Source organism: Squalius cephalus (genome assembly GCF_949319135.1).
Source record: "Squalius cephalus genome assembly, chromosome: 24".
NCBI classification, from domain to species: Eukaryota; Metazoa; Chordata; class Actinopteri; order Cypriniformes; family Leuciscidae; genus Squalius; species Squalius cephalus.
In genome coordinates, this window is record NC_137145.1 from 23,070,594 (window position 1) to 23,082,953 (window position 12,360).

The window sequence follows — 12,360 nt, forward strand, 5'->3', positions numbered from 1 at the left end:
TATAATCATCAAAATTAAAAGAAATAAACATTTGAAATATATCTTTCTGTGTGTAATAAATGAATATAATATACAAGTTTCACTTTTTGATTGGAATTACTGAAATAAATCAACTTTTTCATGATATTCTAATTATATGACCAGCACCTGTATATATATATATATATATATATATATATATATATATATCTTTTTTGGGGGGGGGGGGGGTAACTATCCCTTAATTGAAATAAAGCTAAAATAAAATATAAATATTAGTTAAAAAACTAGGAACCTTGTGGCGAGTTCTGAGAAACAGTTTTTCTTCTTCATTGCATTTTTTTGTTTTAATGACTTTTTCTTTACACCGTACACTCATAGAAACGTTATTCCTGACTGCAGTGATGACATTATAATAAGATAAAAAGTTACAATCCTTTAAAATTGCAGTAGAATCGATTTGGCAATTTTTCACATGTTTTTTGTAAAATTCTGCCTTTTTTTAAATGACTAATGAAATTAAAAAGTTAATTATTTTACTCACAAAATAATTTTTTTCAAACATATTTTGCAAGGTCATTTTACAATAACTTTTTAAACAATTATTTAATTAATAGCTAAATTAAAGATAAATAGGTTATCTCACAATAACTTTGATTAAGAGGAAAGGTTTTTCAAATAATATTTTCAAACATACCTGCTTTACTGGAACACTTTACATATTGAATGTTATGTAATATCTGTTATTATTTGTTATATTACGTAGACTTCTTTTATCATTATCTCAGGACATAAACTCTAGACATCAATCAAAAGATTTGATTTGATTTTTTTCCACTAATCTCCTAGAAAATTCTGAACAGGGTGAGTCAGTATTGGAAAGAGTTTTGTCATCGGTGTACAAGGGTCATTTCCTTCCCTTCCCTGACAAAGTCTAAAGAGGCTGGACTCAAATGCACGTCTGCCCCACCCTCAGAATAAAGGATAATAAAGCATTTAAAGCAGAGGAAAATATGAATGTGAGCTATTTAGACCAGCTTAACCTTCTGCTTGGGCTATTTATATCACTTCTGGATATGAGCAGAAAGAGTTAACTAGATACCCGAAGATAACCAGAGGAAAACGTGAGCTCACATAGAGATAGCATTATTATTCATTGGCTTTCTGGAATACTTGATCCTGCTTGGTCATTGGTCGTGAAATATTTTGTATAATGACTGCTAAACTGTATAATATAGCTGCCAGTCACCACTCTGACACGTTATTTTTCTGGCATGTCTATTTAACACATAAAGAGTTAAAAAAAAAAAAAAAAAAAAAAAAGCAAAACCAATTGCCCATGACCCTTTATTGTTGGATAAATGTGTCATAATTTCAGCAGTTTAAGTAAAGCATTATAAAAACACAAGTGTGGTAAAAGTATTCACCCAAAACGATTTTGGGTTGTTTTCATTTCATTTATATACAAAATACAGAAACACCACAAAAAAAGAGCATCAATCAGAGGTGTCTGTTGCAGAATTATGTACAAATGGCTCTGTAGAAGGTGTTTTATAGCTTCACAATAGTTTTTTTGCTTGGCTGTGATTGTGTGGTCCTGTAACTGATTCAAACTAATGAACTTATTCGGCTTCAATCTGTGTTTGAAGATTCAGTAGAGCTGTCGGAGGAGGACGACCCTGTGTCTTTCTTTTTCTGTTTTTTCTTGTGTTTCTTTTCTTTCTCCCTTTTCTCCTTTTTCCCTTTCTTCTTGTGGCTCTTGTGCTTCTTCTTCTTCTTGTTCACTTCCTCCTCCTCATCACTTGATGAGTGAGACCTGAGGTTATGAAAGCATAAACATACGATCAAACCCGTTAATAATGACATACAACATTTATAAAAATGTGATTTCACTATTCTAAAGATGAAAACAGAAAAATGTATCATATGTTAAAATGTTTCGAAATCTATGAATGTACATATTAATGAAGCACTACGAGCGCCAGATATCAATTATAAATGTTTTTTTTTATTTCTTTATTGGATTTTTCTACACGAAAAACAAGTACACAGACAACAAACCCATCATTATTAAGAATAAAGCAAATGAAAAGTAAAAACACATAGACTGAATCGAGTTTAAATGGTTGATTGTAATCGTAACAAACAATATGTTGATAAAACTTTTTTAAATGCAACATCTAAAATGCATTTACAATTTTTTTTATACCAATAATTCCAAGGAAGTGCTGTGATTTATCAAATATGTACCTCTTTTTGGCCTTTTGATGGGATCTGTCCTTGCTTTTCTTTTTATGCTTTTCTTTTCTGGTATCTTCATGAGAACCTGTGTGCAAAGTTTCCAATCAATCACAGAATCATTCAGTGACAAATGATCACTGCTAAATCATGAGAACTAACAGTAATCCGAGGCCTTGTACACACTAATACATTTTCATTTGAAAACGCATCTTTTTCTCTCCGTTTTGGCCTTCCGTCCACACTGAGACGGCATTTTTGTCCTGCGAAAGTTTTTGGAAACGCTCTTTTTTTTTTTTAGTTTTAGACCATACATATAATGGTGGATGAGAAACTTTTGTAAAACGCTAGTGTGGACGGAGAGCGTTTTGAAATGAAAACACTGTTTTTAAATGTATCTGGATTAATGTAGACGTAGCCTCAGTAGTGAAATTCTTAATATAATATGAAAAAAAGACCCATGACAGGAGTGGAAATAAAAAGCATTTCAGTCTAAACAGTGACGGGACCTTTTGATTGGCTGCTGCCGAAGATCTTTTCTTTACTGACAGCTTCCTGTTCCTCCTCCGTGTCACTCTCCTCAGTGCTAGTGCTGCTCACATCCAGAACAATGTCCTTCCTCGGATCCACGCGAACAAAATTACGACATTCAAAAGTAAGGTGTCCGGCTGATGAAAACATTGGATGACACAAAAGAGATAAACTATGAATATGGTGAAGCTGAACATTAATTAACATACAGACAAATATACACACAAGACAAAATACAATTCAAACTAAACTGAAAATTATATGTATGTTTATGTGACAGACAGACAGACCAAAATATAGACAGATAGACAGACAGATAGATGATATATAGATAGATAGACAGACAGGTAGACAGATAGACGATAGACAGATAGATAGATAGATAGATAGATAGATAGACAGACAGACAGACACAGAAAGAGAGACAGAGACAGAGATAGATAGGAAGGTAATTTACTATCTATCTATCTATCTATCTATCTATCTATCTATCTAAATAGACAGACAGACAAATAGACAGACAGATAAATAGACAGACAGACAGATAAATAAATATACAGACAGGCAGACAGATAAATAGACAGACAGACAGATAAATAGATACAGGCATAAATAGACAGACAGACAGACAGACAGACAGATAAATAGACAGACAGACAAATAGACAGACAGACAGACATAGATAGATAGATAGATAGATAGATAGATAGATAGATAGACAGACAAAACTGTTTAAACTGTATGTATATGCATGTTTTTATCTGTAGAAGACAGACAGGTACCAAAACACAATTAAAATAATATGTATGTTTTGTAGATAGATAGATAGATCGATAGATAGATAGAGCAGAATTATAGTTCATTTACTGATCGTCATACTCACGATATCCACATCTTTTACAACCAGCTCTGATGTTGTCTTTGTTTGGACCTGTTGGTAGGGAATTTAATGATTATATCACCTCAAGATTTCAATTCATGAACACATTATTACAAAACCAACCCCAGCTAGAAGAAAACGTCTTTGCGTGAGATATTTAATAAAAGCGTCCTTATCTAACGAGATTTCAGGATTGATCTGGCTCACCGTTTATAAAACATCGAGCAGTCTGCATTATATCAAAACAACATGCTTACATGAATTCGTACAAATCGTCAGTTAACAGTAACCCTCAACTGGTGTAAAATATGAAGTATGACATGCAAAGATATGCGCTTGATGTGAATCGACAGCACATATGAAGACAATAATGAAGTCAAGTTATGCTTTCTAGAACAATCCAGAAGCATATCGACTAACGTTACAATGACTAAAACTAGCGGACAATCCATTGATATCTGCAAAAGCATACCTTGTGCAGCCATTATCTAAGTTACTCTACTGTTTATTGGTCTGAAGTATAACAGAGCAAAATAACAAATAAGAAACTCGTTGTTTTGGTTCCGCCGCTTTTCAAAGAATGAAATCAATCCGTCTGGTAAAAGACTCCGGCTGGAAACACCCGGTACACACTGTGGTTCCGCTTAAAGACCGTTAAATCCCTCTCATGTGTTTGACAAATAGTATACATTCAAAATGTAAGCACAATAGAAATAAAGATAAAAACTAAAAAGCACAATTTCACAAGATAATAATTACTGTCATGTGGACAGAGTTTTAAGGGGAGCTCGAAACATGCCTTGAGACGCATTAAAATCTGAAAATCAAAAATTCTGTCTGTTTTGTTTTATTTTTGACATATACATCCTAAAGATAGTAAATACTATGATTTATAAATCATATACAAATAAATCAGAGACTAAAGAAAATGTTTTTTCTTTGTAATCACAAATGGATGTGACTGGTCCATCTTGACAGCGCGGAGAAAAGTACCATGGACCACAGACGACTGCAAGAATTTACACTTGTATTATACCCAGGTTTTACCATAGACAGTAAAAAAAAAGGGTTTACACACAGAAGATGAGACAGCGTTTACTATCATTCATGTGAATTCTAGTCTTTTACAGTATAAATGAACATTTCCTCCGTGACGATAGGGGGCGATAAGGTCGAAGAAGAGCGAGTGACCGAGACTGACTCTGGCGGCATGACAGGATGCGCTTGTAAACACCACAGGAGAGAATAGTTCATATTTGTCAGACGTGCTTATGTTCTTATAATATCTCCGTATATTTTTTTCTTTTTCTATCAACCAATGAAACAGTTTTGAGAGAAATATACCCTAAATAATAACACGCGTTAAAGATGAGCAACATATATATTCAAGAGCCACCCACTAATGGAAAGGTGAGTTTTAACATCATCTCAAACACATATTCATGGAAAATAATGAATACAATGATACGTTCTGTGTCTAACTTCTCTTTTAGTTGTTCATATAAGCAATTATCAAGCAACGAATCAATATTCCATGGAAACAAAGAAGTAGTTTATTTACATTTATTTATTTACTCATTTTATCATTTTTGTTTATGTTTTGAATCACATTTTATGAGGCATGATACATCATACAGTTTGATACAGGAGAATATGCATGCAGCTCATACTAAAAACACCTCAGCTTTATTCAGAGGCCCAAACTGAGCACAAAAATAGAATTTTATAAGGCCAAGACGAAATTCAGAATATTATGTAAATCAATGAGATCTTTATAATTGTATAGCATATACTTAAATAAAATGCATAATATCAGTCTATAACTCCCAATAATATGTCTTTAAAATGTTATTTAAATGCCTAGTTTTATAATCAAAGCTCTGTAGTTTTTATTTTTGGGGGCAAAACATATAATGCAATGCAATACAATGATGACTGAAAGATGAACAAATAACAATCCTCAAAAGCCTGATGTATCTTATTTGATAGATACTCACAATTTATGTTTGGATAATCAAGTAAACATATGTCGCTTCAGTCCAGTTAATGTTCATCTTGAAATATTACTAACAACATAAAGGTTAAAGATTAAACATTAAAGGTTTCGCTGCAAAATATCAATAGATATTCAGATGATAGAAAACATGTAGTAGAATTTGCACAACAGGTGTTCCAGTAAAGTTTTGATCATGCTGATAATTTATAAACATATCTATCTATCTATCTATCTATCTATCTATCTATCTATCTATCTATCTATCTATCTAGGTGTTGCTGAAGACCACGGCGGGTGACATTGATATAGAGCTGTGGTCTAAGGAAGCACCGAAGGCATGTAGGAACTTCACTCAGCTCTGTATGGAGGGTAAGTGGCGTCATATGCTAAAATATGCACATATAAAATGTAAGGAATTTGTCACAATGCCAGTTTTTTAATCAAGTACCTGGACTGTTCTTCATAAACATTGCTTCTGTTTTGCAGGTTACTATGATGGCACAGTCTTTCATCGCGTGGTGCCAGAATTCATTGTTCAAGGAGGGGATCCGACGGGCTCAGGAACAGGCGGGGAGTCCATCTACGGGCGCCCTTTCAAGGTTGGTCTTGACTTTTGCGACGAGTTGGTTATTTTCAAGATGAAATTCATGATGTTTAATATTAACATACAATTTAGAGACCTACGTTTGTGTAATGCCCGGTACACATTGTACGACTTTGGGCTGTCCCAGACAAAAGATGAGCAATCGTGGCGATTTCTGTGGTTGTGGCTCCTAATAAACGTCGGACAGTGAGAGAGGTTCAAAGACGGACGTTGACATAGTCTACATACATGTCGTTCCCAAGTTTATTAGATCCATGTCGGACAGTGTGATTTGTAATGATCTTATAGGATTGTGCAGGAAGGGAAAGCATTGTAAATGTTACTGTATATTAAACAGTTTATCTTTGCCAATGCAGGATGAATTTCACTCCAGATTACGCTTCAACCGGAGAGGTTTGGTTGCCATGGCAAACGCTGGACCTCATGATAATGGGAGCCAGTTCTTCTTCACTCTTGGACGGGCTGATGAACTTAACAACAAACACACCATTTTTGGAAAGGTGATGTTTCACATCGTGTTCAAGATTTGTGCTTGCAGTTTACGCCTTTATGACCCGTTTGAAGGGAAAGTTCACTCAAAAATGAAAACGGACTTGGACTTTCTGCAAAATGCACTACCGTTCAAATGTTTGGGGTTAGGATGATTTTTAGCGCAATTTTCCTACGGACAAAATTGCGATTGTTAACTCATGATTTCTGTTCTGTCTGTGCGCACCAATCTTGCACTTCTATCTCCTCCTCAACCAGACCACCTAGAGACTTCGGGTTTTCGGCATTATGTTAAGGAAGGTCTAATCTCGGGAATGCACACACAAAAAAAAAAAAAAAAAAAAAAAAAAAACAAACCATAAAAAGATTTACTATCTCTTAGTGTTGTGATCCCATGACGTCAGAAAATTGCGCTAAAACACTCACTGAGTTTTTATTACTTGTTTTTTTTTTGTTGAAAGAAATGTAATACATTTATTCAGCAAGGATGCATTAAATTGATCAAAAGTAACAGTAAAGACATTTATAATATTACACAAGATTTCTATTTCAAATATATGCTGTTCTTTTGAAAGAATTCTTAAAAACAAATTATCACTGTTTTTTTTTTCACAAATATAAAAATATGAAGCAGCACAACTGTTTTCAACATTGATTAGAAAACGTTGTAAAATCTTACCGACCCTACACTTTTGAACGGTAGTGTACAGTAAAAGACATTGTATTTTTGGGTGAAATATTTCTTTATCATTTATCTCATTTATCATTTATCAGTTAATATTGATCAATGTTTTATTGTGTTAAATGCCCTCTTGAATTCCCTCTTTGTCACGTGTGTGAGTTTGTCTGTTGTGATTTTGGCTGCAGGTCACAGGAGATACTGTGTATAACATGCTCAGGTTAGCAGATGTGGAGTGTAACAATGATGAACGGCCACTCAACCCACACAAAATCCGAACCGCAGAGGTTTGTCTCTGTCCCCTGAATTGGCTTTACCATTTTAATTGTACCTTTCTTTCCATATGCAGTCCTTGACTGGTCTTACATTCTTACACAGGTCTTGCACTCGGCCTTTGAGGACATCATTCCACGTGAAATGAAAGTCAAAAAAGTAAAAAACAAAGAAGAAGGGAAGAAATCACAGTCCAAAGCAACCAAGTATGTTACACTTACACCTTTCTTTCTTTCTTTCTTTCTTTCTTTCTTTCTTTCTTTCTTGCTTTCTTGCTTCCTTGCTTTCTTTCTGAAATTTCAAGAACTGTATGTCCTTCAATAAAACCAATAGCTATAGGGAGAAAAAAGAAAGAAATATGCATCTAAAAATCAGTATTACATCCAGTGTTATTTTAGTATTATTTATATACTATTATTATTTATTCAGATTTTAAATTAGCTTTTATTTTTATATTTTCAGTTTTCTTTTTACTTACATTTTTTATAGTAATTTTGCTGTGTGCTTTTGCCGTTTTTTTATTTATTTTTTATATTTCTATATATTTTTAATTTTATTTTTAATTTCATTTTTGTAATTTTACCACTTCAACTCATTTTATTTCTGTTAGATGCAAAGACAACATTTCTATTTTTCATATATATCTTATCAAAAACAATCAGACTTAAAAAAAAAAAAGGATGTTAAATATCCCATATATTTACAGAAAGTAAAGGGTCCATCATTATTATATGATCTGTTTTTTTAAACTTATTATTAGATTTTTTGTTTTGTTTTAATTTTGTATTTTGATGCTGTACAATGACGTTTCCACAATGTAGTGTTAACCAGGAAGGTTTAATTATAGGAACTTCAGCTTGTTGTCGTTTGGAGAGGAGGCCGAGGAAGAGGAGGAGATGGTCAATCAAGTCAGCCAGGTAGCCTTGTGTCCAGTGACACATATTCCTCTATGGAGGTGAATATTCATGTGTGGGAAAACATGGTGCTTTCAACATGTCCTTTCTTGCAGACCATGAAAGGGAAAAGCAAAAGCAGTCATGACCTGCTGAAGGATGATCCCAAGTTAAGCTCTGTTCCAGTCGTTGACAGGTCAGGAAAATGTCTTCACATGAATAGTAATGTCATGATATATTGATGATACATTATCTTTAGCATGCAGATGTAATCCATATTTATGTAAAAAAATAAATAATAATAATAATATTTTGAATTACATTTTATTTTTATATTTGTAGTTTTTAATGTTAATTTTAGTCATTTCGTTATGTAGCGTTACATATTCGCTATGTTTTAGTTAGTTTTATTTATTTTCAGTTAATGATTTTAGTGCTTCAACTTAAACTTATTTTAGTTTATTGCCAAGGCAGCATTTCTAATTTTCGTTGAGTTTAGGTTTTTCAACTAATAATATTTTATTGGTAACACTTTAGTTTAGGATCCAGTTCTCACTTTTTAATAGTTGCTTATTAGCATGCATATTACTAGGATATTGGCTGTTTATTAGTACTATATAGAGCACATATTAATGCCTTATTCTGCATGACCATATTCTACATCCCTTGATCCTACCCAGTTTTAGTTAACAATAATAACCCTAGTGTGAATGCTATATATATATATATATAATACTTTTTTTTGTATGTAAAGGAACCAAAGTGGCGGAGATGATGCAGACGATGATGTGGAGGAGGACAGCGATCGTGAACTGGAGAGAGAGAAGGTCCGAGAGAACATTGCAAAGAAACTGAAGAAAGAAAAGACGGATGAGGAGAAGACCAATCAAGACATGGTGAAGAAGACCTCTCGCAGGTAATGACATTCGCCTTACCATGAGTTCTCTTCTGATGATGTCCTTTCCTCTTATTGCACAGTTGACATTCAGTATTTAATAATACTTGTGAATTGTGCTTCTGAAACGTTATTCACACAGCTGGAATCATTTGTTTTCAGTGAGTGTTTGTGAGTCGAGTTGACAGCAAATGAGCGATGTCGTGGTGATTACTATTAGAAGTTATTATGGTAAAGAGGAACTAATATGCTTTTTGACGTGTTTAACTGTCTTTGGTGTGTAATAATGACAGTACAGACTTTTTACAATACAGATATAATACTTTGTTTCAAAGCAGCTTTACAGTGATAACAGGAAAATAATGCAACAAAGTTTGTTTCGCCTGTACAGCAGATCTAGAAGAAAATAGCGTCATAGTCCAGCTTAAGTAAGTTCAGTGATCTGGTGGTTCATTTTTGTTATAAAAAAATTATTAATTTAGTTCATATATAGACCCTTTTACAGTTGGTAAACATGGTGATGTATTTGTGTGGGCGGGGCTTAGCTGGAGGCAGAACGATCCCTCTGGCCGCTTCACTAACATTAGTTTGCCAGTTTTGTTAGCTTGTTTTTTAACAGTGACTGGAGAAAATCCAATTTTATCTTAATGTGCAAGGTCACTCACTGTCCAGGGCCGCGATTGTTATTTGCAAAAATTAATTTTAACGGACGGAACCAGATTGGCCGACCCGTACACTCAGTTAATGGATGGACGATCTGACAGGATTAACGTCAACGCTACCTCCGGTTGAGAAGCTCTACACCTGCCCGATAGAGAAACTGAGCGTAAAGAGAAACTGAGGGCATATACATCTTTAGATGCCTTTAACTATGTGCTGAATGGTCACGTACAAGACGTGTGGTACGATCCGCAGTTGACGACAATGTAAAGAGTGACATTACGGTGCAATTGTAATTATGTGAATATTTTCTTGACATAAAAATTCCAGATACAGCATACTCATTTTTTAACTATGTATTTGATTACCCTTTCTTACCAGGTTCTTCAAAAAGTCTAGTCCCAATCAATCAAAACAACAATCATAGATGATTCACAAATAATCACAATCATTTAGAAAACATTATGCGATAAAATTTCAAATTGGAACCTGTACTCCGTCGATTCTAGAACCCAACTACACAACAAGATGACATTTAATAATAATAATAGTAATTTAAGGTCCTTATGTAGTCGAATCTGTGCTGGTTTGTATTGGCCGCCTCCAGTTTTCACTCTGTTTTGCCTCCAGCTAGCGCCATGACGTGACTGTGATGTCGACGCAGAAGGGGTCTATATATATATATATATATATAGCCGCTCTGAAGAAAACAGTGATGTCATCGTCCAGCTCAGTTCAGTTCTCTTGTAATGGTGTCAATGTCTAGCCTGGTAATACCAGACTCTGCTACTTCACTTTGCTTCGTAGACAGAGTCTGGAATGGCATAACAGAGAAGTGTTTTCTCTCTTGCTAGGGGGCGCTTGTCTGAAGTTTAAAATCATTGGTTACCCGTAAGCCAATCACATAACGTTTGGTTATGGCGTGTGTTATGCGCATGCTCGGCCGCATTTAACTTTCACTGTAAACACATGTATGATGCGAAAACAAAACCATCGAGCGAAATACCGGAGTGAACATGGCTGTGAACGACTTTTGCAGGTTAAGTTAAGTAAATCTACGCATCCACGGTACAATCAGAGTCTACGTCACGGCTCTCAGCCCGCCCTCTGTTCGTTGATTGGCCCGGCTGTTTCCAGACCGGTGGCAAACAGAAAGCTCTGAAGCTGTCTCAGACTGAGTACAGAAGCGAAATGAAATTGAGCGGAAGTACGAAGTCTGACGTAGTCAGGCTAGTCAATGTCACAAGGCATACGCAGAATAAAGGGGCGGGGCCTGGTTGAGTTAATTAGTAGTGTGTTGAAATTCATGGTGGAAGCAGTTGACCAATCACAACACATGGATCCAGCTGACCAATCAGGGGCCGGTTGCATAAACATAGCTATTATGTTAAGACAGTGTCTAAAGCCCCCCGTGGTGAAAATCAAGCTTTTAATGTTGTTTATGTGTCTATGTGCTGTTTTTAAAATGCTTTAAGACAAACCATGTACAAAATCAACATAATTTGCTGAGTATTTTCTCCTTAAAACTGCAGTGAACCAAAGATAGTCACAAAAACACGGTTTGAAATCGCTGGTATTTCTGACGCCACAAACTACCTTGTAAGGTCAACGTGTGATCATCAGCGAGTGGATCTCTGAGCTGGTGCGAGTGAGTGGAGGCGGGGATAATTTGCATATTCATAGAACTGCATATACTAAACGAGGCAAGGGTGTAGAGTTACATTCAAGCTACTTTAAGGCATGAAGAAATAATTTTTCAAAGAAAAAACTTTTAAATATGTAATTTTGGTGGAGTTTTAAGGGATAAAATGATTGACTACAGAGGGACTTTAAGTTCTAGTATGACCCACTAGCAGTTGATTTTAAAAAAAGCCATGAACAGTCTTAAAGAAAAAATTGGATAGGTATAGGATAAAGCATAAACCTGTGCCAAAAGTCTCTATAGTGAGCTTGAAGCAGTCCCTGGTGTACTAGCATCAGTGTTCTGGGGGTTTTCAATTCAGTTACCTTTGTACATCCTGGAGGACCAACGGCCTGAAGAGTTTAGCTCCAACACACCTGAACCAACTAATCAAGGACTTCGGGATCAATAGACTCTATCAGGCAGGAGTGTTGGAGCTAAACTCTGCCGGATGCTGGTCCTCCAGGAGCAGGAGCAGCTGCTGAATGTGCTGTGGATAGAGCATTTCAAGTGTGTCCAGCAGAAGGCACTGTTGGTCTGTAGGATCAGACGCACATTCTCT

General features: G+C 35.1%; 2 protein-coding genes across 2 annotated transcripts in view; one reads left to right on the plus strand and one right to left on the minus strand.

Annotated features, from left to right (window-relative positions):
* Positions 1–1,308: 1,308 nt before the first annotated feature.
* On the minus strand, positions 1,309–4,244 carry srek1ip1 (SREK1-interacting protein 1). Its single transcript, XM_079861889.1, has 5 exons — positions 4,101–4,244; positions 3,632–3,679; positions 2,727–2,885; positions 2,230–2,305; positions 1,309–1,795 (listed from the first exon to the last, which is right to left on the minus strand). The coding sequence occupies exons 1-5, from the start codon at positions 4,111–4,113 to the stop codon at positions 1,612–1,614; spliced, it is 480 nt and encodes a 159-aa protein (XP_079718015.1). The 5' UTR covers positions 4,114–4,244; the 3' UTR covers positions 1,309–1,611.
* A 543-nt stretch (positions 4,245–4,787) lies between these two features.
* The window catches only part of cwc27 (CWC27 spliceosome associated cyclophilin), a 42,800-nt gene continuing 35,227 nt past the window's right edge, over positions 4,788–12,360 (plus strand). The window contains exons 1-9 of the mRNA XM_079861884.1: positions 4,788–5,038; positions 5,897–5,993; positions 6,111–6,223; positions 6,585–6,728; positions 7,585–7,683; positions 7,775–7,875; positions 8,517–8,586; positions 8,679–8,758; positions 9,317–9,478. Coding sequence (XP_079718010.1) covers positions 4,997–5,038; positions 5,897–5,993; positions 6,111–6,223; positions 6,585–6,728; positions 7,585–7,683; positions 7,775–7,875; positions 8,517–8,586; positions 8,679–8,758; positions 9,317–9,478 — 908 coding nt within the window. The 5' untranslated portion in view covers positions 4,788–4,996. The remainder of the gene's footprint in view (positions 5,039–5,896; positions 5,994–6,110; positions 6,224–6,584; positions 6,729–7,584; positions 7,684–7,774; positions 7,876–8,516; positions 8,587–8,678; positions 8,759–9,316; positions 9,479–12,360) is intronic.